The following is a 25,233-nucleotide window of genomic DNA, read 5'->3' on the forward strand; positions in this document are numbered from 1 at the left end:
CAAAGTGATTTCCAGCAGAGAGTACGAGTGTAGGACAGTAAATCTTTGACGAGGGCTGTTTGGTTTAATCTGGGAGTAGGGCTGAAGGTGGGGCCTTTGGATAGGACAGAGGTTTCGGATTGGGAGAGAGGTTTGGAGGAAAGGTTAACTACTGAATTAGGGTGTTGTGGTTCCAGATTGTGTTGGTTAGAATTTTGAGGTTTTGGGGTGAGTGGAGCTGGAAGTGGGAGATTGAGTAGATGGGAGAGACTGGGTCTGTGTGCAATGAGAGGGGGTTGAGGTTTGCTGGAAAGGTTGTGAAGGGTGAGTGAGTTGCCTTTCCGGAGGTGGGAAACCAGGAGATTGGATAGTTTTTTGAGGTGAAGGGTGGCATGCTGTTCTAATTTGCGGTTGGCCTGTAGGAGGATGCTCTGAACAGCCGGTGTGGATGTGGGAGAGGAAAGATTGAGGACTTTTATTAAGGATAGGTGTGCGGGTAAGCTACTACAAACAGCATAGTGAACGCATTATTGTGGCCAAGATAGACACAAAGCCCATGCCTACTACAGTAGTACAAGTTTATATGCCAACTAGCTCTGCAGATGACGAAGAAATTGATGAAATGTATGATGAGATAAAAGAAATTATTCAGGTAGTGAAGGGAGACGAAAATTTAATTGTCATGGGTGACTGGAATTCGTCAGTAGGAAAAGGGAGAGAAGGAAACATAGTAGGTGAATATGGATTGGGGGGAAGAAATGAAAGAGGAAGCCGCCTTGTAGAATTTTGCACAGAGCATAACTTAATCATAGCTGACACTTGGTTCAAGAATCATAAAAGAAGGTTGTATACCTGGAAGAATCCTGGAGATACTAAAAGGTATCAGATAGATTATATAATGGTAAGACAGAGATTTAGGAACCAGGTTTTAAATTGTAAGACATTTCCAGGGGCAGATGTGGATTCTGACCACAATCTATTGGTTATGAATTGCAGATTGAAACTGAAGAAACTGCAAAAAGGTGGGAATTTAAGGAGATGGGACCTGGATAAACTGAAAGACCCAGAGGTTGTAGAGAGTTTGAGGGAGATCATAAGGGAACAATTGACAGGAATGGGAGAAAGAAATACAGTAGAAGAAGAATGGGTAGCTCTGAGGGATGAAGTAGTGAAGGCAGCAGACAATCAAGTAGGTAAAAAGATGAGCGCTAATAGAAATCCTTGGGTAACAGAAGAAATATTGAATTTAATTGATGAAAGGAGAAAATATAAAAATGCAGTAAATGAAGCAGGCAAAAAGGAATACAAACGTCTCAAAAATGAGATTGACAGGAAGTGCAAAATGGCTAAGCAGGGCTGGCTAGAGGACAAATGTAAGGATGTAGAGGCTTGTCTCACTAGGGGTAAGATAGATACTGCCTACAGGAAAATTAAAGAGACCTTTGGAGAGAAGAGAACCACTTGTACGAATATCAAGAGCTCAGATGGCAACCGAGTTCTAAGCAAAGAAGGGAAGGCAGAAAGGTGGAAGGAGTATATAGAGGGTTTATACAAGGGCGATGTACTTCAGGACAATATTATGGAAATGGAAGAGGATGTAGACGAAGACGAAATGGGAGATAAGATACTGCGTGAAGATTTTGACAGAGCACTGAAAGACCTGAGTCGAAACAAGGGCCCGGGAGTAGACAACATTCCATTAGAACTACTGATGGCCTTGGGAGAGCCAGTCATGACAAAACTCTACCATCTGGTGAGCAAGATGTATGAGACAGGCGAAATACCCTCAGACTTCAAGAAGAATATAATAATTCCAATCCCAAAGAAAGCAGGTGTTGACAGATGTGAAAATTACCGAACTATCAGTTTAGTAAGTCACAGCTGCAAAATACTAACGCGAATTTTTTACAGACGAATGGAAAAACTGGTAGAAGCGGACCTCGGGGAAGATCAGTTTGGATTCCATAGAAATGTTGGGACATGTGAGGCAATACTAACCTTACGACTTATCTTAGAAGAAAGATTAAGAAAAGGCAAACCTACGTTTCTGGCATTTGTAGACTTAGAGAAAGCTTTTGACAATGTTAACTGGAATACTCTCTTTCAAATTCTGAAGGTGGCAGGGGTAAAATACAGGGAGCGAAAGGCTATTTACAATTTGTACAGAAACCAGAGGGCAGTTATAAGAGTCGAGGGGCATGAAAGGGAAGCAGTGGTTGGGAAAGGAGTGAGACAGGGTTGTAGCCTCTCCCCGATGTTATTCAATCTGTATATTGAGCAAGCAGTAAAGGAAACAAAAGAAAAATTCGGAGTAGGTATTAAAATTCATGGAGAAGAAGTAAAAACTTTGAGGTTCGCCGATGACATTGTAATTCTGTCAGAGACAGCAAAGGACTTGGAAGAGCAGTTGAACGGAATGAACAGTGTCTTGAAAGGAGGATATAAGATGAACATCAACAAAAGCAAAACAAGGATAATGGAATGTAGTCAAATTAAATCGAGTGATGCTGAGGGAATTAGATTAGGAAATGAGACACTTAAAATAGTAAAGGAGTTTTGCTATTTAGGGAGTAAAATAACTGATGATGGTCGACGTAGAGAGGATATAAAATGTAGACTGGCAATGGCAATCGTTTCTGAAGAAGAGAAATTTGTTAACATCGAGTATAGATTTAAGTGTCAGGAAGTCGTTTCTGAAAGTATTTGTATGGAGTGTAGCCATGTATGGAAGTGAAATGTGGACGATAACTAGTTTGGACAAGAAGAGAATAGAAGCTTTCGAAATGTGGTGCTACAGAAGAATGCTGAAGATAAGGTGGGTAGATCACGTAACTAATGAGGAGGTATTGAATAGGATTGGTGAGAAGAGAAGTTTGTGGCACAACTTGACTAGAAGAAGGGATCGGTTGGTAGGACATGTTTTGAGGCATCAAGGGATCACAAATTTAGCATTGGAGGGCAGCGTGGAGGGTAAAAATCGTAGAGGGAGACCAAGAGACGAATACACTAAGCAGATTCAGAAGGATGTAGGTTGCAGTAGGTACTGGGAGATGAAGAAGCTTGCACAGGATAGAGTAGCATGGAGAGCTGCATCAAACCAGTCTCAGGACTGAAGACCACAACAACAACAACAACAATTAAGGATAGGAGTTGACGGGTGTGTTCATTGGCTGAGTTGATGTATAGGTGAAGGATTAGGTGGGTGAGGGCAATGGATTGTTCAGTTTGGAACTGGTATAGGGACTAATGGAAAGAAGGGTTACAGCCAGAGATGGGAGGCCTTTGGGGGTACCACAACAGAATATAATTCAGGAAGTACCAATATCAAATGCCTATTTGACCTACTGCAAGCAAAAAGCTTTGTGTTCGGAAATAGTTCCACATTTCATTCATACGCTCCAGCTTCTCAAGCATGAGATCGAAAAATTTTTATATAAATTTGTGTAATGTCCCCGTTTCTTCTCCTTTCTCGTTCTAACAAACAATCTTGTCATCACTAATTCTGCTACTATTCCTGCCAGTTTCAAAACTTATTCTCTGGTTAATTTCACTAACCCTACCACAATCAACTGCTTAGTTATCCTGTGTTTATTCTCCAGTTAGGCGTTATTATGTGTTCGTACAACACGTTTTCCGCGTTACTCCCAGAATAGAACTTTGGTGGCTGCTAGCGGGGTCTGTACAACTGGCCATTACTAGTGTGGCGGTCTGGCAAAAAATTTTCTATCAAAATTTCATTTTCTTGAAAACAACAAGAAGATAATACGTGATCTTTCTTACCTGTTATTCCTGTTAGTAGTTTATTTTCACTCTTGCAGTCTGAATCTACGGATTTCGCTGGTAATTATAACAATGCTGATCATTCACAAACCCAGTCAATCACTTAAACAAACAGCGACTGACATTCACTCTTTCGGCTTTATTCTGCTCAGCTCATATAGCCCCCTCCCTGACTGACTGCAGGAAATTTTATTTCTAGACGAGATGGGGATTCCCCTGGCAAAATCAACTTATGATCCATTCAGAAACAAACTTGGAATATGTCACAAACGTTCAAAAACCAATAGGGGTTGTTTCAAAATCGTATGAATAATCGATAGACCAACGTGCGCTGGATACTAGGTGCTTTGTGAAACAAGGCTTTTTCCTCAAGAATATGAATTATTGCCACCCGGGGCAGAAGTCCAGGTTCGCCCCCATTGAATCTGTAAGCTTGTGCACGCCAGTATAATTTTTCCGTGAAGCATCTTGCTCCTACTGCTTATACAGCTAACAGCCACACTTCTGTAGCCAGGAACAGGAGAAGGTACTACACATGTGCAACTCAACTGTACACGTGCATGAGCCTGCTCGCAACTGCTCAAACAAATCTCATGTAAACAGTTGTGACGTCACGCTCATTGGAGGCAATTTGTTGTTATGAAGCATTGCACAGTGTTCCTAAAGCCTTTGACACATTTTGCTGTTGGTAGACACTTGTATGAGTACCGAGTTTTTTTCTCGTATATGGCACATTTCCTTTGCGACTTAAGTTTTATTTTCGTTTCTTTTTTTCTCATTAATGTTTTATTGCTGAAATAATATTCTGCAGTAGTGGGATACAGTAATATCCTTTGTTAGAGTATTGTTTCTTACCAGTCAAAATTACAAAAATCTAACTGAAAACTAAAACAAGAAAAAATTCTTGGAATTCTAAAAATTCAAGGGTTTTTCTTAGCTTTCTCCCGGATGAAAAAGTTCCTGGGTTTTTCCCAGATCTCCCGGTTGTCCCAGGTCGCATACGCCCTGATTATGGTGTCCCACTACTAATATATTCAATACTTATCTATTTTGCCTGTCAGTGGTTTCATCTAGAACAAGACACATCCGATCATAAGCTAGTACTCGTCTGATTTGTGAACTTTCACCAGACACAGGCTACAGGTGTAACTTCATTAAAGTATAAATCAAGAAGAGCCTTTTCTGTATATAATTTCCTAATGTGATTGTTGAGCTCTGAAGAGGAAATACCACACACTAGAATTGCTAAAATTCATTTCCACGTTTTGAACTTTAAGATGACTGTGACTGCCTAGAAACTGCTGTCTCACTATACTGTTGCCACAATGCAGTTAATTATTCTTGGCAGGCATTACATTTTTGACATGCTGCTGAATATAATTTAACTGGAGTTTTTCATTAATTGTTGCTGGACATCACAAATGCTGCTCTCTACAACATAAATCCATAATCTTGAATGCCACCACTACACAAATTTTATAACATTATACATTCTGCTTGTCCCCATTTAGGATTTCCATATTTTGAATGGAAACAAAAGAAAAGTTAAGCAAGCAGAAAAAGCACCACAGGTCGTATATGCTACAGTCTTACTTGTAACGTAATGAATAAAGTAATAAAGTTATGTTTGACCTCTGCTTAAGACAGTATTACTACTAAGGGCACATATTGGTTGAAAGCACTGATGATCACTGTTTATCAGTTGAAATCAGTTTGCAAAAGTGCATAAATAAAACACGATTTTGCGACTGGTTGCTGCATATTTGGTAATTTTAACTTATGAATGTCTCTCGTACGTGCTCTACATTCACTTCACTCACACTGCGACGCCTGCTTCTCTTTGCTGGACACAAGCAACCTGTCATAACGAATTTGTTGTGCCATTGGTAAATGACCTTCCTCGTTGGTGGCTTCCTACCATACTTGGTTCTAAACATCCGTTGAACAGCTGTACCACACTTGTTTTTGTCGAACTCAAACACACACAAAGTTCACTCTGCACCTGAACTCGCCATGTTTCCAACTAGCGCTGACTATCAGCAAATTACCATACTACACTGCGGCGGTATACAAGGAAAAAACCCTTCCAGGATTTCTCTTCAAAATGGCATATGTATGATATCTGTACAATAGTTGGTTCTTGTGCAATAAATAATAGAAAGTGTTCCCGGACTTTATGTATACCCTGTATTAACTGAGATATGAAGAACTGCTAAGTAAATCGTACAGGCACAGGCATGGAGGGGGTGCGAGGGTGGGTGACAGAACAGTGGGATGCGTACTGTTGATGTGAGTTGCAAAAACTTGCCAAGACAGTGAATGGTGGAATGTAACAACTAATGACTGGGTTTACCCGTCACATTACGCAATTAAAGTTGAAGAGAACATTATGAACAGAAAGATCGTGCAGTTTGAGGTCTACTAAATGGCTTGTCTCTCAATTGGTACTGAAAATGCTTATGCAAGTAGACATTTTAATTATTGTCACCATTTGGATAAACTGCTTTTACATTTAATTGCACTGTGAGAGCCCAAGTTACATAAAACTGTGTAATATATGTCTTCTTAATGAATAGTGTGTTTGAAGGTGTAACTGTTGCAATGAACATACTTGCAATTCTGGATCAGGAGTAAGAATGGTAATGCCGACTGTGAGATCGCGATAACGGTAGTCATATGCAAACATGACTAACAGTTATATCAGTGCTAGAAATTATCACAAACACTGTACAACGTACCAAAACAGGAACTAAGTGTGTATACTGAGTAATGAATGTGCACATGCTGAACCTGTGGATAATCACTAACAATTACATCTATTCAGCCAGTGGCCTGTTAAACGTCACTGCTGACGACTTTGTAGCCCAAACAAGAAGGGACTTCACCATACTTTGGCATGGAAATATGTTTAACAGAGTTGCTGTAACAATTTCGGCTGCAACATAACCAGCCACACCATCAGCTCAACATGCCGCCATGCCTCTCCAACAACCAACAGGTAAGTTGCATTGCATGTGCAGTCTCCACAGTTAAATATTTAACAAAATTTCACAGTTCAAACTGTAAAACTGTTTTTGAATTATAAAACTATTTTCTTTCTCAACTTTCACTACATAAATAAAATTGCTTGAAGTGAATTATTAACTTTCAACATAGCTTTGTTGACCCACAATCAGTTACAAGAATTTTTCTTTTACTTAAACTATCTTTCTTTCAAATTACTGCTTCTGCAGCTGCAGGTTTTCGTGTGCCTTTTGAGGGAATGTTACAAACGCGTGTGCAGTGGTATTCTCAAAGTGAGTTGGTATACCTCCATGTCCAATACGCTCGCAGGCATATATCGTGGTGTCAGCCATTATTTTCTACGCACCAGCCACAATTAAAGCTGCTCGTTCGCTATCAGTCAAAACTTCATGGTGAGGGGAAATTGAAAGTGGCAGCTGTCAAACCACACAGGTTATGTTTACATTGTACTTAGAGTCATGTTACCACACCTCCAGGAGTAATAACTGCTGATTACAGGGACAGGTGAACAGATTTATAGTCTAATCCTACAATGTTTATGCGATTGGTAGCAGAACTGTGTGTGATTTACATAACTTAAAGACTATGTTGAATTGCATTCTTCTCATCCACACAGTTCAGAAGTAATACGAGTTGTTCTGGGGAAAATAATCAGACCATACATGGCCTATATTATCGTGAAGTACACCCCTGAGAACCATTATCTCCACAAATAGCATGAAAACTTATTTAAAGTGCCTGGAAGCATTTTGTCACTTTGAGAACATAACCAAGAAAGAGATTCAACTGGAAAGCGAAGTTAATGCTTCAGAAAATTCTATAAAAGACAAGTAAAATAAAGCAGTTCTTTACAGATGATTAAAAATATTTATTGTCTATGAGATAACACAAATTTTCAAAATGACTATTGCATAACAGCTCACATAAGGTGTTGCACGGCATATAAGTCTCTTACTATTCTCTAATAATCAAAATACAAGCCAACAAACCTTTAATTAGATGTGTTCCACGAGTACTTTTTCACCAAATCCGAAACATTCAGTAATGGGTCTCAAAAATAAGGAAATTAAATCTTTCATGTAAGTAGAAAGATGTAAGAAGCGAAAAAAGTTGGTGAGAATGGAAAATATGCAACAAAATAAGTTACAAATGTTCATTTCATATTTTCTTTGAGTAAGTCCTTTACAATTATTCAAACAGCCAATTAATATGCAGCACCTGGTGTGTGTGTGTGTGTGTGTGTGTGTGTGTGTGGGGGGGGGGGGGGGGGGGGGGGGGAGGGAGAGAGAGAGAGAGAGAGAGAGAGAGAGAGAGAGAGAGAGAGAGAGAGAGAGAGAGTGTACTGGATTAAAAAATTTTTGTAAATGGTCAGCATGTTTCCACAATTTTACTGGGAAAGTGCAATATAATTGTAAAACAGACTTGTTCCATGTCATAGCAAGCAATTGCAACTGCAATTATGCTGTATGCAACATGCAAGCAATTAATCATAGCAAGCAACTGCAATTATGATGTATGGAACATGCAAGCGATTAAATTAAAGGAAACCTCTCACCTCCATAAAAGAGACAGTTACTCTGAACTGCCAGTCATTTCGTTTTTCCATTCCTTGAAAGATATCTTTAATTGCTCTTGGTATGACACCCATTTCATTTTCTGGCACATGTGGATTATAACAAGTTCCCATTGAGTATGTTTTCCCAGAGCCAGTCTGGCCATATGCTAATATAGTTACATTATAACCTGTTGAAACAAAAGTTATTATGTTAATGTACATGCTATACAAAAATCTAAGCAAAAACAGCAACAGAAACTTCCAAGCGGAATAGAAATAATAGAATAAGTAATAATTACTTGCTGTGAAGAGGAAGTTGAGATGCTAACAGGCATAAATACACTCCCCCCCCCCCCCCCCCCCAAAAAAAAAATGGAGCACCATGAAGACATGGTTGGCTGTCAATGTAACATACGCACATACCACCTGTAGGTATGTATATGATCAGAGTTCAGTTCTCAGTGATAGGTACAATGGCCTCCAGCATGCAGTAATTTTATTCACCTTTACTGTCATTACCACGACTGGTAGGGCTTATGAGGGGCGTGAACAGCGCAAGATGTTCAGTGATGATTGAAGGACATGGAGATGCAGCAAATTCATGTGAAATGGCGTTATCAGCACCAGACAGAGTTTGAAAAAGGGGTCTCCGTGTGGTCTCCATTAGGCTGGCTTGCTGAATTTTACAAAATCTAGGTTTGTGGGGGCATTCTGATGTGACAGTGGCCCAGTGTCAGACTGCATGCAAATACAAGGGCAAGAACACTCGTGATAAAGGTTCTAATCAACCACGACTGACTACTAAAGACCATGATTGTCATATCGTACACCAAACGCATTGTAACTTCATTACATCTGGTGCTGTCACTCGAGAACAAATAATTTACTCCCATCATCATTCGGTGTCAACCCATACCACTAGTCGCAAACTGGCAGCAATTGGAATTACTGACCCATATGTAGGCTGTCGTTAATGCCACAAAACAAACAGTTGCATTTGGAGTGATGCCGTGATCAGGAAGCATGGACTGCTAATGAATAGCATCACACTGTGTTCAGTGACAAATTATGATTCTGCACTATCCCGGATGACCATTCACAGTGAGTATGGCAGGAATCTGGGGAGAGTTCCAATTCTTCCAATGTTTTGGAGAGGCACAGCAGTGCTACTTTTGGCATCATGGCATGGAGAGCCGTCAGGTATGACTTTAGTTTATGGCTGGTAGTGAATGAGGGAATTCTGATGCACAATTTACATCTTTGTCATCCAGTGTCCATGTATGTCACCTCTCATGCAACACTGTTTTTATGCAATTTTTCAATAGAACAATGCTTGTTCACTCATGGCCCGTGTGTCTATGAACTGTCTGCATTATGTCTAAGTACACCAGTAGCCAGCAAGATCTCCAGATCCGTCCCTGATAGAACATGTGAGGGCCAGCTCTGATGTCTACTCCACCCCAGTCCAATGCCAGCATGCAGGATATCAAGGACAGTTGTAACAGTTGTAGGTCAGCTTGCCAACCAAATCACTGTTTGCAATTAGGCCAGAGGGGGTGCAATGACACACGGATTGGTTTATTTTAAGTTTAAAGTGTTCAGCTACATCTCAACACTTTCTATACATGGGACTAAGTGTCTTTTTATTACGTTACTATAATAAATGCATGTATTTCAATGGTTTTGATTGACATCAGAAGCCCTGGACAAGAACAGTGGAACACAGGGAAAAAACAGGTAGCTGCAAAAATCAAGATAAAGTGGTAGCCCCACTTGCAGTATTAATGGAAGAAAATGAATAAGATATGTGTGGGGGAGACAACCAACAGATTAATATCACTAGCTCAAAAAAATGGTTCAAATGGCTCTGAACACTATGGGACTAAACTGCTGAGGTCATCAGTCCCCTAGAACTTAGAACTACTTAAACCTAACTAACCTAAGGACATCACACACATCTATGCCCGAAGCAGGATTCGAACCTGCGACCATAGCGGTCGCGCAGTTCCAGACTGTAGCGCCTAGAACCGCTCTGCCACTCTGGCCGGCTCACTAGCTCATATAGTGTTGTTACTTAACGAATGATCAGTTGTTTGAGCATTTGAGTATCATGCCCCTCCAATTTTTTTTAATACTAAATATGTTCTTAAGCTAGTTAGAACATACACCAGCATATTAGCATAACACAAAAATATGTGTCCTTAAAAACACAAAATTCTGCTTAATGAAAGCTGAAAGAGGTTTATTAATAGCATAATTTGTGCTAAGTGCTGTCTAAAGGCTACATTACGCATTATAATCCAATCCTGTTTACTCATTTTTTAAAAAGGTTGTTCAGAAACTTACTTCCAATAATGTGTTTACTTTTCACAAACTTTTATTGAAGTTAAATACATTAATTTTCCTGGATTACTATGGCCACAGGACTTCTATTTTCCTAATCATAATAAAAATTTCCACTTACAATCTCTAATCATTACAATTACATTACTTTCATCATATCTAATTAGTTTTATTTAAAAGTCATTGGCCTAATAGATGCAAGTTTTCAAGAAATATAGCATTAGCATCCAGTTGTTTAAGAATTCCATTTAAGCCTGTCACTCTTTAATTTTAAACAATGGGAACTCCAACTTGGAATATCAACAACATAAGGGAGAGAGATTGCTACTTACTGTAAAGATGACATGTTAAGTTGCATACAGGCACAACAGAAAGACATCTATCCTTCATAATTTTCAATACTCTAACCCAGACTTTCCTTTTTTGCAAAGTTACATTAATGTATGTACTCCGTCAGCTATTGGAGATGATGGTCGGTCGGGCAGTCTCTCTCTCTCTCTCTCTCTCTCTCTCTCTCTCTCTCTCTCTCTCTGTGTGTGTGTGTGTGTGTGTGTGTGTGTGTGTGTGTGTGTGTGTGTGTGTGTGTGTGTTTTTGTGTGTGTTTTTGTGTGTGTGTGTTTTTGTGTGTGTTTTTTGTGTGTGTGTGTGTGTGTGTGTGTGTGTGTTGGTGCTGCTGCCTTTTCTGACACAGGCTTTGGCCAAAAGCTAATGTGTAAGCATATCTTCAATGTGCTTGCCTGCAATTTAATGTGCCATCTCTACAGTAAGTAGGAATCTTATCTTTTCCTTCTATTGTTAAGTTAATTTTACTCATTTTCCCCTGACATCAGTAACAGTCTCACTTATTTCCACGTAGACATGGGATCCATCTCTAAATTCTTTAACTCAAGCAGTACATACATTAACGTAACTTTGCAAACAATGGAAGGTCGGGGTTAGAACATTAAAAATTATGAAGGACAGATTGCTACATGAAGATGACAATGAGTTGCAGAAAGGCGCAACGAAACACTGTTACATACTGAACTTTCGGCCAAAGCAGTATTCCCCGTTTATGCCTTTTTGATGCTGTGTTACAAAATCTAAATCAATGCTGTGCTCGGGTTGAGGTGTCATGGTGGAACACAAAAATGTGAAAAAATATTTGAAAAAGTTGAACAGAAGTTATTTTAAAAAGCTGTCACGAAATTTGACAAATTATTTCGATAAACAGATATGTCATAAATGAACTGTCTTCAATTTTGATAACAAAAAGGGTAGTTAAGACAATAATAAATTTTTCTATTACAATCTTGGATGGGGTATGGCTATTTTTTTCCTTCGTGCAAATTTATTAAAATATGCAGGTATATTTGTAATTCAATATTGGTAATAATAATCACAAACAAAATCTACATCACATCCTTACAACTAATGACTTTCTGCACTTCAGTACTGGTAAACGATCAACAAAATATTTCTGGATTACTATTTCTTATGAATCATAGCCAAAAAATGAAGTCATAATACTTGATGTCCTTTTCTCAAGATATTCCTGAATGGTTTCCAACTCACTCTCTTTCACTTTTCTACGTTTTTGTGCACTCTCAAGAATACCTTGGGCCAATTTTGCGGACTTTAAATATTTCTTAAGAGCTTTCTTCAGTTTAGCTGAAGTTTGAGAGAGTTCTCATGGCTTCTTAGATATCTTTTTTTTTCCCTTTTCTTTCACAGCAGTTGTCTCTTAAATGATTTTTTCATGTTATCAATCTTTAATCACCATTTCAAGATAATTTTGGTTTTGTTCCTCTTTTTGCTTTTCTTATAATTCAAGAATTCTTCCTTTCATATTCTTCCCTGTAATCCCTGTAATTTGTATGTGCTTGCTGTCCATACTTAAAAAGCTGTGAGTCAATCAACACAGAGAGAAAATTAGGGCAGTGTCCCAAAGCATCCCTCACACTCAAAACACAGCTTCAAACACTCTATCATTGCTGCCTTGTCTTCTCCTAATGTATGCTTCAAAATGGAATATCTTTCTTTATGTCCCCATTTCCATAAGACAATGTAAGAGAAGCCTTAACCAGTTTGAAACATTTTGATACTTTGACTATGGATGATTAGTCTCTCTGAGATGTGCTCATTAACTTTGTTATCTATCCTATGGCTACAATATCAATGAGTCACTATTGGAATCGGCCAAGTCATACAAATACCTGGCTGTAATATAGTAGGGATATGAAATAGAATGATCACATAGGCTCAGTCGTGGATAAAGCAGGAGATAGACTTCGGTTTATTGGTAGAAGATGGGGGAAGTGCAAACAGTCGACAGAAAAGATTGCTTACAAATCACTCGTGCAACTCATCCTAGCATGTGGGACCCATAACAGACAGTACTAACAGGGGATATTGAACATGTACAGAGAAGGGCAGCACAAATGGCCACAGATTTGTTTAATCCATGGGACTGTCACACAGAGTTACTGAAGGAATTGATCTGCAAAACTCTTGAAGACAAACATAAACTAGCCTGAGAAAGTCTACTAACAAAATTTCAAGAACTGGCTTTAAATGATTGCTCTAGGGATATACTACAAACACCTGTGTATCACTCACACAGTGATCTTGGGGATAAGATTAGAATAAATACTGCACGCACAAAGATATTCAGACACCGTTCTTCTCGCACTCCATGCATGAATGGAATAAGAAGAAACCCTAATAACTGGCGCAATGGGACATACCCTTTGCTGTGGACATCACAGTGGTTTGCAGTGTGTAGATGAAGATGTATCTAAAGCTGGGTCTTGTCTTCACATTCCATTCATCTAATAAGTAATCTTGCAGGAAATCAAATAGCATTGTGTTTGCAACCTTTAACGTGTCACTGCATCTTCTGCTCTTTATTCTTTCTTTGGAGACAAAAATCCAATACTTGTCAGCAGTGCACTTGATAAGCATGTCTTTCCATCACATCTGCAAGCTGCTTTCATTGAAGGTTTTTTTTAAGTATTCAAAATGGCACTGTAGGATTTGAACCGAACAGTGGTAGAAATTTTTTTTTTTTTTTTTAGAAGCATACGCTTAAGAAAGTAACACTGAATACCATCCCGCTGTTCCAAAATCTAGTTGGCTGAAGGTCCTGAAGTAAACCACCTGGTGACTGTATGCCTCAAAGACTTGTAATGTGGAAATTTAAACTTTGATTGAATTCTGAACTTTGATTGAATTCTTCATATTCTTCCCAGTGAACAGGCCAACTATTAAATAAGGGTAAATACTGACCAGACATCCAGATGCTTCTTCACCTATACACTCCAAGGCCTTTACATAGGCACTGTGCACTGTAGGGATACTGGAAGTTCCAATGTTTATAAGTTGCATGCCTTGGGTCTTCTGGATCACTATTTAAAAGCCTTAACAGTTTTATTGAGATTAGATCTGTCTGATGCCAGAATGGGGCATTTATTTAGGGACAAGTTTGCGTCAAAGTGCTTCACATAATTTCTGATGCAACATTTTACCATCTGCTTTAATAAAAAAAGTTTTAGGTACACATTGTTATGCAATACTTACTTACTCTCTGAGCAAAATGTAATGGTCGTTTGCAATTCTTTTTTTTTATCTTCCATTCTGGTAGTTTCATCAAAACTCAATGTGTAATATGATGAATATGTTGTGATGAATATGTTGCTTTTTACATGTTTCTGGAAATTAGGTGCCAGTCGATTATTAGATGTCATTTTCTTAGATGAAAGTGAAAAATGTTCAGGAACACTTATCAGGGATCACCATCTTAAAAACATTACAAATCTCATTTGACAAACCCAGAGAGTAATTGGAAATTGGTGATTTCATTGTCCATCAATTGCACAGTGGTGGAACAATCTGTACTGTTGGCACACATACTGAAGCTTAAGGTTGTGTATGATCTGAAAGTTCTAAATTTAATTGATATGGTCTATACTTAGGAACTAAGTTATTTTTATGATTTATTAAAAGCAGATGGTGAAAAACTGCCCGAAAAGCTTACCAAAGGTTTTCAATGACATTAGCTGTGTTTGATCATCAAAATGAATCAATGGTAACACGGGAAAATATGGGCCAGACCGGCACTCAAACTCAAGATTTCCCACGTAACACAAGCGGTTTCCTTAACTGCCTCTACCATCCAAGCATGCTTTCCATCTGACCCAAACACCCAACCTGTTACACACTACTGGCTTAGCATCACCTACCCATGAACCCCTCACCTGCCATTTCAGATACCCACAAGATATTAGCTTGGTGTGCAACCACACTAAAAGTATGGATATTTTGTCATCACATATAAATAAAAACTTTTGTTTCAAAAAAAGAGCAAGAACATATACTGTAACAAGTCCACTTTCATTAACTCTTCCCGATTCCCTCATGATGAGATTTACTTTTCAAGCTGTCTCCAACTAGTCACTACAGAATTTCCATTTTCCCATCTCAAGAATTTTATTTCCAACATTTACCAAAGAATTACAGCAGCAGTTTTATTACTACAGAAAAATTAGAGCCTGGAACAAAAAATGGAGTTGTAATAGAGGAATATTTGACAATAATACCAGTTGCACAGAATACAAAAATCACTCAACAAATCGAAAAGGAAAAATCTATCCCAAATTTCAGAAGCCTCTTGTGTTACATTTTATTTACTTTGATCATTGGATGAAAGTAAAAATTATTTTCTTTGTAAAAGAGTAAAAAAGTTGAAAATGGGGACAAAAATTTAAAAAGTGACCGAAGGTGAAGGTGATTGAAGGTGAGAAAGATGAGTTTCTTTGTTTTTTGTCGAACACAAAAAATGTTAAGAATGGCGTGGTTCATGGTGTGGGTTTCTGTTATGTCCCAGTTCATGAACCATAGGCAGCGGACAGCGTATGAGTGGCCAAGTAAGTGGTCCTGACAGGCGGGATACCATTTACTTTGGAATAAGGCTGGGCATCTCGGACATATTCTGAGTCATGGTCACCTTTGTGCTCAGACGGCAAAGACTACCAAATCCACAGGTTAGTCCCTCAACTGTCAGGGGTAAAACTCAATGGGACCCAGGGCAAGTAAGGCTAGCAACCTGCTTCCCTGGTACTTTAAATATGATGCTGGCAACAATCAGAGCAAAATGCCTCGGACCTTTGGAGGTGATGGAGTCCTACCTCTAATTGACAAAACCAGGGACTCCTAAGATACAACTTGGCAAACGAATGATAACGAGATGGGGAGCTATTAATATCAGTGGGGGCTACTCTGGGAAGAAGGTAGAGCTGACAGAGGCTGCAAGTAAGATGGGGTTGGACGTTTTAGCTGTTAGTGACATTTGGATAAGGGGGTGAGAAAGAAGAGGAAGTGGGAGAATACAAGGTCTACCTGTCAGGATCCAAAGCAGGAATAGCACAATGGGGTGTAGCACTTTACATCAGGAAAGAAATGGAACTCAGCGTAGTTGCAATAAGGTATGTAAACGAAAGACTAATGTGGATAGATTTGACAGTGTCTAGTAAGAAAATTAGGATTGTGTCAGTATATTCGCATTATGAAGGGACAGATCAAGATAAGATGGATAGTTTTTATGACGCACTAAGTGATGTAGTTGTTAGAGTAAAGGACAAGGACAGTGTTTTGCTCATGGGTGATTTTAATGCCAGGATTGGAAATCGAACAGAAGGGTATGAAAAGGTTACGGGTAAATTTGGAGAGGATATGGAGGCCAACAGCAACGGGAAACAACTCTTGGATTTCTGTGCCGGTTTGGGCTTAGTAATCACAAACTCCTTTTTTAAACATAAGAACATTCACCGGTATACTTGGGAAGGCAGGGGAACCAGACCTGTTATTGACTATAACAAATCAGGAATTCGGGAAGGCTGTGAGGGACACACGTGTATTCAGGGGATTCTTTGATGACACTGATCATTATTTAATCTGCAGTGAAATTGGGATTGTGAGGCCGAAAGTGCAGGAGGTCAGGTCCATATGTAGGAGGATAAGAGTGGAGAAACTTCAGGATAAGGAAATCAGGTACAAGTACTTAACAGTGATCTCAGAAAGGTACCAGTTAGTTGAATGTAGTCAATTACAGTCATTGGAAAAGGAATGGACAAGTTACAGGGACACAGTACTAGAAGTGGCTAAAGAATGTCTTGGAATAATAGTGTGTAAAGGTAGGATGAAGCAAACAGCTTGCTGGAATGACACAGTCAAGGCAGCCTGTAAAAGGAAAAAGAAGGCGTATCAATAATGGCTACATACTAGAACTCAGGTAGACAGAGAAAGTTATGCTGAAGAAAGAAAAAGCCAAACAGATAATTGCAGCATCCTAGAAGAAATCTTGGGAAGATTTTGGAAACGGGTTGGAGACTTTGGGTTAAGCTGCTGGAAAACCATTCTGGAGTGTAATTAGCAGTCTTCGAAAGGGATGTAAGAAGGAAATGACAAGTATTTTGGACAGGTCAGGAAAACTGCTGGTGAATCCTGTTGATGCCTTGGGCAGATGGAGGGAATATTTTGAAGAGTTGCTCAATGTAGGTGAAAATACGATCAGTAATGTTTCAGATTTTGGTGTACAATGGGATAGGAATGATGATGGAAATAGGATCACAGTTGAGGAAGTGGAGAAAATGGTCAATAGATTGCAGTGTAATAAAGCGGCTGGGGTAGATGAAATTAAGTCTGAACTCATCAAATACAATGGAATGTCAGGTCTTAAATGGCTACACAGGATAATTGAAATGGCGTGGGAGTCGGGACAGGTTCCATCAGACTAGACGAAAGCAGTAACCACACTAATCTTTAAACATGGAAACAGAAAAGATTGTAACAACCACAGAGGTATCTCTTTAATCAGCATTGTGGGTAAAATCTTCTCAGGTAGTCCGAGTATTAGTTGAGGACAAATTGGATGAAAATCGGTGTGGGTTTAGGCCTCTTAGAGGTTGTCAGGACCAGATCTTTAGCTTATGACAAATAATGGAGAAGTGTTACAAGTGGAACAGGGAATTGTATCTATGCTTTACAGATCTAGAAAAGGCATATGACCGGGTTCCTATGAGGAAGTTATTGTCTGTTCTACAAGATTATGGAATAGGAGGCAAACTTTTGCAAGCAATTAAAGGTCTTTACGTGGATAGTCAGGCAGCAGTTAGAGCTGACGGTAAATTGAGTTCACGGTTCAGAGTAGTTTCAGGGGTCAGACAAGGCTGCAACCTGTCTCCACTGTTGTTCATATTTATGGATCATATGTTGAAAACAATCGACTGGCTGAGTGAGATTAAGATATGTGACACAAAATAAGCAGTCTCGCATATGCAAAGTAATATTTCAGAGCTAGATCAGAAATGTAAGGACTATGGTATGAAGATTAGCATCTCCAAAACGAAAGTAATGTCAGTGGGAAAGAAATATAAACGGATTGAGTGCCAGATAGGAGGAACAAAGTTAGAACAGGTGGACAGTTTCAAGTACTTAGGATGCATATTCTCACAGGATGGCAACATAGTGAAAGAACTGGAAGCGAGGTGTAGCAAAGCTAATGCAGTGAGCACTCAGCTACGATCTACTTTCTTCTGCAAGAAGGAAGTCAGTACCAAGACTAAGTTATCTGTGCACCGTTCAATCTTTCGACCAACTTTGTTGTATGGGAGTGAAAGCTGTGTGGATTCAGGTTACATTATCAATAAGGTTGAGGTTACGGATATGAAGGTAGCTAGGATGATTGCAGGTACTAGTAGATGGGAACAATGGCAGGAGGGTGTCCACAATGAGGAAATCAAAGAAGAACTGGGAATGAACTCTATAGATGTAGCAGTCAGGGCGAACAGGCTTAGATGGTGGGGTCATGTTACACGCATGGGAGAAGCAAGGTTACCCAAGAGACTCATGGGTTCAGTCGTAGAGGGTAGGAGGAGTCTGGGTAGACCAAGGAGAAGGTACCTGGATTCAGTTAATAATGATTTTAAAGTAATAGGCTTAACTTCAGAAGAGGCACCAATATTAGCACTGAATAGGGGATCATGGAGGAATTTTATACGGGGGACTATGCTCCAGACTGAATGCTGAAAGGCATTATCAGTCTTAAATGATGATGATGGCATACAACACTGACAGACATTTCAGTATGTTTTGTGACACTAGTAAAAATACACAATATTTCCAACAGAGAAGTTCAATAATTATACTGTACACCACAGCCCACTGATTGCTTAAATTTGTGGTAGTTGAAATTGATACAACATTTGCCTGAAGTCTTCCATCAGCCAAGTTTCTATACTAACAAGGTCAGAGGAACTATTTAAGTATTTATTTGTTGGTTGGTTGGCTGGCTGCGGGTTAAGAGACTGAACAGTAAAGTTATCAGTCCCTTGACCAAGAGTTACTTTGGCTGGAGTTAGTGACAACTGTCAGAAATTTGAACTGGTTGTGAGAGTATGAAGAGAGAGAAAAACAGAGGCATTGAAGGCAAGACTGATGCCATGCTGAAAAATAGATTACAGAGAAGTAAAAGTATATCAACTAGGTTGAAACAAAGCAGAACAGAACAGATGAAGAGTGAAATTTAGCACTTCAACTCGATTGAAAAGCTGAAAACTACTGCCGAGTAGAGAATGCCTTTTGGGTGGGAAACCTGTAAGAAGGCTAAAATATGAGGGTTGGAATTTTAATAGTGACAACTATTTATTTACAGCTAGTACAGAATAGATGTGTGTTTCAATGTTTTACTGACCTTCAAAGTAGTCACCAGCATTGTGTATAACCTACTGCCAGTGATGTGGAAGTCTTAGGATACTCTTAGCAGTGCCAGTTGTGCTGACAGTTTGAGCGGCGCGGTCTATTGCCCGACGAATTTGTAGCAGTTCTGTAGTGAATGCTGAGAACCGTTTCCTTCAGTTTAGAAATTGAGTTGAACTTACGAGGGCTGAAGTCAGGGGAGTGCAGTAGGTGGTAAAGCACTTAGCAGCCCCATCAGTCAAATCAGTAACAGCTTGCACTGTACTTGCTTGAGCATGGTCCTGCAAAATGATGGCCAGGTCCTGCAGAAAATGTCATCACTTCTGTCTCTATGCTGTTCATTTTTGGAACACAACCTACGAGCAGATTAGAGACAGACTTCCACATCACTGGCAACAGGTTAAACACAATGCCAGTGACTACTATGAAGGTCAGTAAAACTTTGAAACACGTATATTTTGTACGAGCTGTAAATAAATAGTTGCCACTATTACAGTTCCAATCCTCGTATGTCATGGTCATCAGCTGGACCACCAATAATAAAATGAAGTGAAAAAAATAAGGTCCGCAGTTAGGTAGGGCCAGGTGAATGTCTCCCGGGGCCGCTGCATGCGACTGGATACGTCAAATTCCTGATCTATTCCTATCTATGTGTTAAGACTGGAACAGCACCCATTACTCATCTGAGTGCTACTCCTAGACCAGAAATTTAGGAGCAATGGGGAAAAGGGATAACCACATCTAAACACAATTAAACACAGTGCAGGAGGGACCAACTGAGGCAGCTGTCACCCATCGTAAGTGGCAAAGAATCAGGAAGACTATACTTTGCATAGAGAACCAGGAGAGGCATTCCAGCAGGATGAGAGCTACTTTCTGTAAGGCTCTGCAACCACATGGGAGTAGCTGGTCACATAAAATAAAACTATTGGTTAACTGGGAATGACCAATGCGGAGGTGACATAGGAGATGAATTTAGTCCACGAGGAACACATGGAGCAATGCTAGCCCAATGGATGATGATCCATCTCAAGTGACAAGATTTCTTATTTGCACCCATGAACCTGCACCTGTGATCATCGAAGCAGGTGTTCGGCGAGCAACCATTTCTCATGCTGAAAGGTTGGCCAGTTCATTCCCTGGGATATTCAGCTAACTAGGGACCCTCAAGCCATAAACAAAGCAACCAGTCCACTCGGGACAAGACCAAGGCCCAGTAAATATGGAGGAGAGTAGTGCAATCCGCAACCTAAGAGGTGTGGGCAATCAAGCAGAGCGCATTAAGCTTCCACATGCAGTAGTCTTTGGGTGATGAGCACGGAGCTGCCATGTCAGCTTTCTATCAAAGACAATCATGACTGCAATAACATTGAAAAGCTGGATACTCAAGTAGATTTGTCAGGATGGACCTTTGTATGAGAACAGAAATGCATGACTTGTATTTTTGCAGAAGAGAATTGGTACCCATGGAAAAGGGTCCAAGGAGAGGCCATTTGAGTAGTGCCTTGGACTTGGTATTCAGCCAAGGCTATGTACCAAATGCAAAAGTCATCGACATACAGTGTGTGGGTGATCACTTGTCCAACTGAAATCACTAGCCCATTGATTGTGATGAGAAAGTGTATCACTTGCCATAGGCCCTGTGGGACTCCATTCTCTTGGATCTGTGGTAAGCTGAGTGATGTACCACCTCCAACCTGCAACAACTGATGGGATAGAAACTGATGAATAAAAATCATTAGAGAGCCTCAAAAGCCCCAATTACAGAAGGTAAGTAAAATGTGATAGTTCCAAGCAGTGTTGCCATGCAAATCAAAAGAGACTGCAATGTGTTGGTGTTTAGAAAAAGTTTATCTGACTGTCATTTTCAACCAAACCTGATGGTCAGCTGTGGATTTCCTCTACCAGAAATCACATTGACAGAGGGACAAAAGGCCTCATGATTCCAGAACCTATCCCAATTGGCAGGCCACCATAATCTCAAGCCACTTTCAAAGTACATAGGTGAGGTTGATCAGTCAGTAGCTAGCAATGGACAACAGTTTTTTCCTGGTTGAAGGATTTGGACAATGAAACTATCTTATCATTGGAGAAACTGAATAGATGAGTCTTATCAGAGCCTGGAGCAATACCATGCAATGAGTTACGAGCTGGAAACAGACAGTGAATGGTTTGGCAGGGGTTAGCAGAGGGGGGATGTCTTCAACTTCTTGTTTATGTCTTTGAAAGGAAGCAAGCTAAGAATAGGATGTAACACTGTGGATCACCAGCAAGAACCAACACATTGGCACAAATACTACCTTCAAGGATGAGACGCAGAATTGTTGGCCCAGCAGACTACTGAGCTTGGCCCACACCTGGGGTAAAGGGGTATATGTTCGCAAAGACGAAATTTAACACTCCCAGCATCCTCCTCCTCCACCATACAGTGCATGGTGGATGGTATGTCTTACCACTACTAAAGATTTCTCTTCCTCTTCCAATCGCAAACAGAGCAAGGGAGAACACGACCATCTATATGCCTCCATACAAGCCCAAATTTCTCTTATATTGATAATCCTTACACGACATATGTGATGACTTGAGTCAGATCATTCTTCAGTCAGCTCCAAATGCTCATTCCCTAAATTTTTCTCAGTAGCGTTCCTCGAAAAGACCATCACCTTCCCTCCACAGATTCCTATTTTAGTTTCTGATGCATCTCCATAATACTTGTGTGTTGGTCGAACCTACTGGCAGGGCATTTATCAGATAGCAAGCTTCAGTACAGTCACTTAAAACTAATGAGGTGGCTGGGCCCTTCAAACTCCTGAATAGCTAACACAATGTCTTTGGTCCATAAAGGTACTGGCCAGGGCAGAGGGTGTTTGTAGGAAGGGGAATAACAGTTCCAGTGGCATGGGTAATCACATTGGAGGCAGCTCCCACAATCTTACCTATGTAGTCTCTCCAAAATAGGGTGAAGCTGATATGAGAAGTATATAACTGGAAGTTGGCTCTTCAAATTGCCCAACATGGTAATCAGTCCATCGGGCAGTGACAGGACCACTAGCATGTGATCACTGTCACAAAAGATCGTCGTGGAGCAACCAATGTAATGAAGCCATAAGACTGGGGAAATAGATCATAAGATCAATAGCCAAAAAGGTGTCGTGGGTGGCACAGAAATGGGTAGTAGTAATCATTGAGGAGAGAGAGCAAGAGGCCGAGATTGGAAAGGAACTGGTAAGGTCTGAATGCCCCTAGGAGACTAAGTGTTACTTCCCTAGAGGTGGTCGTGCACACTGAAATGCTAATTAGGACAAAATTGCGGGAGGAGGAGGAGGGGGGGAGGAGGAGGAGGGGGGGAGGAGGAGGATGGGGTGGAGGAGGAGGAGGATGGGGGGGAGGAGGAGGATGGGGGGGGAGGAGGAGGATGGGCGGGGGGAGGAGGAGGATGGGGGGGAGGAGGAGGAGGAGGAGGATGGGGGGGAGGAGGAGGAGGAGGAGGAGGATGGGGGGGGAGGAGGAGGAGGAGGAGGAGGAGGATGGGGGGAGGAGGAGGAGGAGGAGGAGGATGGGGGGGAGGAGGAGGAGGAGGAGGAGGATGGGGGTGGGGAGGAGGAGGAGGAGGAGGAGGAGGATGGGGGGGAGGAGGAGGAGGAGGAGGAGGAGGATGGGGGGGAGGAGGAGGAGGGAGGAGGAGGATGGGGGGGAGGAGGAGGAGGAGGAGGATGGGGGGGAGGAGGGGGGGAGGAGGAGGAGGAGGATGGGGGGGAGAGGAGGAGGAGGATGGGGGGGAGAGGAGGAGGAGGAGGATGGGGGGGAGGAGGAGGAGGAGGATGGGGGGGGAGGAGGCAGGAGGAGGATGGGGGGGAGGAGGAGGAGGAGGATGGGGGGGAGGAGGAGGAGGAGGAGGAGGATGAGGAGGAGGAGGATGGGGGGGAGGAGGAGGAGGAGGATGGGGGGGAGAGGAGGAGGAGGATGGGGGGGAGAGGAGGAGGAGGAGGAGGATGGGGGGAGGGAGGAGGAGGAGGAGGATGGGGGGAGAGGAGGAGGAGGAGGAGGATGGGGGGAGAGGAGGAGGAGGAGGGGAGGATGGGGGGAGGAGGAGGAGGAGGGAGGAGGATGGGGGGGAGGAGGAGGAGGAGGAGGAGGATGGGGGGGGGAGGAGGAGGAGGAGGATGGGGGGAGGAGGAGGAGGAGGAGGATGGGGGGGAGGAGGAGGAGGAGGAGGAGGAGGAGGAGGAGGATGGGGGGGAGGAGGAGGAGGAGGAGGATGGGGGGGAGGAGGAGGAGGAGGAGGAGGATGGGGGGGAGGAGGAGGAGGAGGAGGAGGAGGATGGGGGGGGAGGAGGAGGAGGAGGAGGAGGATGGGGGGGAGGAGGAGGAGGAGGATGGGGGAGGAGGGGGGGAGGAGGAGGAGGAGGAGGAGGATGGGGGGAGAGGAGGAGGAGGATGGGGGGGAGGAGGAGGAGGAGGATGGGGGGGAGAGGAGGAGGAGGAGGAGGATGGGGGGAGAGGAGGAGGAGGAGGAGGAGGATGGGGATGGGGGGGAGAGGAGGAGGAGGAGGAGGATGGGGGGGGAGAGGAGGAGGAGGAGGAGGATGGGGGGAGAGGAGGAGGAGGAGGAGGATGGGGGGGAGAGGAGGAGGAGGAGGAGGATGGGGGGGGAGGAGGAGGAGGATGGGGGGAGGAGGAGGAGGAGGATGGGGGGAGGAGGAGGAGGAGGATGGGGGGGAGGGGAGGAGGAGGATGGGGGGTGAGGGGAGGAGGAGGGGGGGGGAGGGGAGGTGGGATGGGGGGAGGAGGAGGATGGGGGGGGAGGAGGAGGATGGGGGGGAGGAGGAGGAGGATGGGGGGGAGGAGGAGGAGGATGGGGGGGGGTGAGGGGAGGATGGGGGGGAGGAGGAGGAGGATGGGGGGGGAGGAGGAGGAGGATGGGGGGGAGGAGGAGGAGGATGGGGGGGAGGAGGAGGAGGATGGGGGGGAGGAGGAGGAGGATGGGGGGGGAGGAGGAGGAGGATGGGGGAGGAGGAGGAGGATGGGGGGAGGAGGAGGAGGATGGGGGGGAGGAGGAGGAGGATGGGGGGAGGAGGAGGAGGATGGGGGGGGAGGAGGAGGAGGATGGGGGGAGGAGGAGGAGGATGGGGGGGAGGGGGAGGAGGAGGAGGATGGGGGGGGAGGGGAGAGGAGGATGGGGGGGAGGGGGGGAGGAGGAGGATGAGGGGGAGGGGGAGGAGGGAGGAGGTTGGGGGGGAGGAGGAGGATGGGGGGAGGGAGGAGGAGGAGGAGGATGGGGGGGGAGGAGGAGGGAGGAGGTTGGGGGGGAGGAGGAGGAGGAGGAGGATGGGGGGGGAGGAGGAGGAGGGAGGAGGAGGATGGGGGGGAGGAGGAGGATGGGGGGAGGAGGAGGATGGGGGGGAGGAGGAGGATGGGGGGGAGGAGGAGGATGGGGGGGGAGGAGGAGGATGGGGGGGAGGAGGAGGGATGGGGGGGAGGAGGAGGATGGGGGGGAGGAGGAGGAATGGGGGGAGGGGAGGAGGATGGGGGGGGGAGGAGGAGGATGGGGGGGAGGAGGAGGATGGGGGGGAGGAGGAGGATGGGGGGGAGGAGGAGGATGGGGGGGGAGGAGGAGGATGGGGGGGGAGGAGGAGGATGGGGGGGAGGAGGAGGATGGGGGGGAGGAGGAGGATGGGGGGAGGAGGAGGATGGGGGGGAGGAGGAGGATGGGGGGGAGGAGGAGGATGGGGGGAGGAGGAGGATGGGGGGGGGAGGAGGGATGGGGGGGGAGGAGGAGGATGAGGGGGAGGAGGAGGATGGGGGGGGAGGAGGAGGAT

The 25,233-nt window shown here is 43.0% G+C and overlaps 1 protein-coding gene across 1 annotated transcript in view; it reads right to left on the reverse strand.

Moving 5' to 3' along the window:
* LOC124795413 (chromosome-associated kinesin KIF4A) overlaps positions 1 to 25,233 on the reverse strand; it is a 274,052-nt gene that overhangs the window by 165,521 nt on the left and 83,298 nt on the right. Inside the window, exon 3 of the mRNA XM_047259435.1 lies at positions 8,339 to 8,526. Within this exon, the coding sequence (XP_047115391.1) occupies positions 8,339 to 8,526 (188 nt within the window). The remainder of the gene's footprint in view (positions 1 to 8,338; positions 8,527 to 25,233) is intronic.

The sequence above is a fragment of the Schistocerca piceifrons genome, chromosome 4 (assembly GCF_021461385.2).
Source record: "Schistocerca piceifrons isolate TAMUIC-IGC-003096 chromosome 4, iqSchPice1.1, whole genome shotgun sequence".
Taxonomy (NCBI): domain Eukaryota; kingdom Metazoa; phylum Arthropoda; class Insecta; order Orthoptera; family Acrididae; genus Schistocerca; species Schistocerca piceifrons.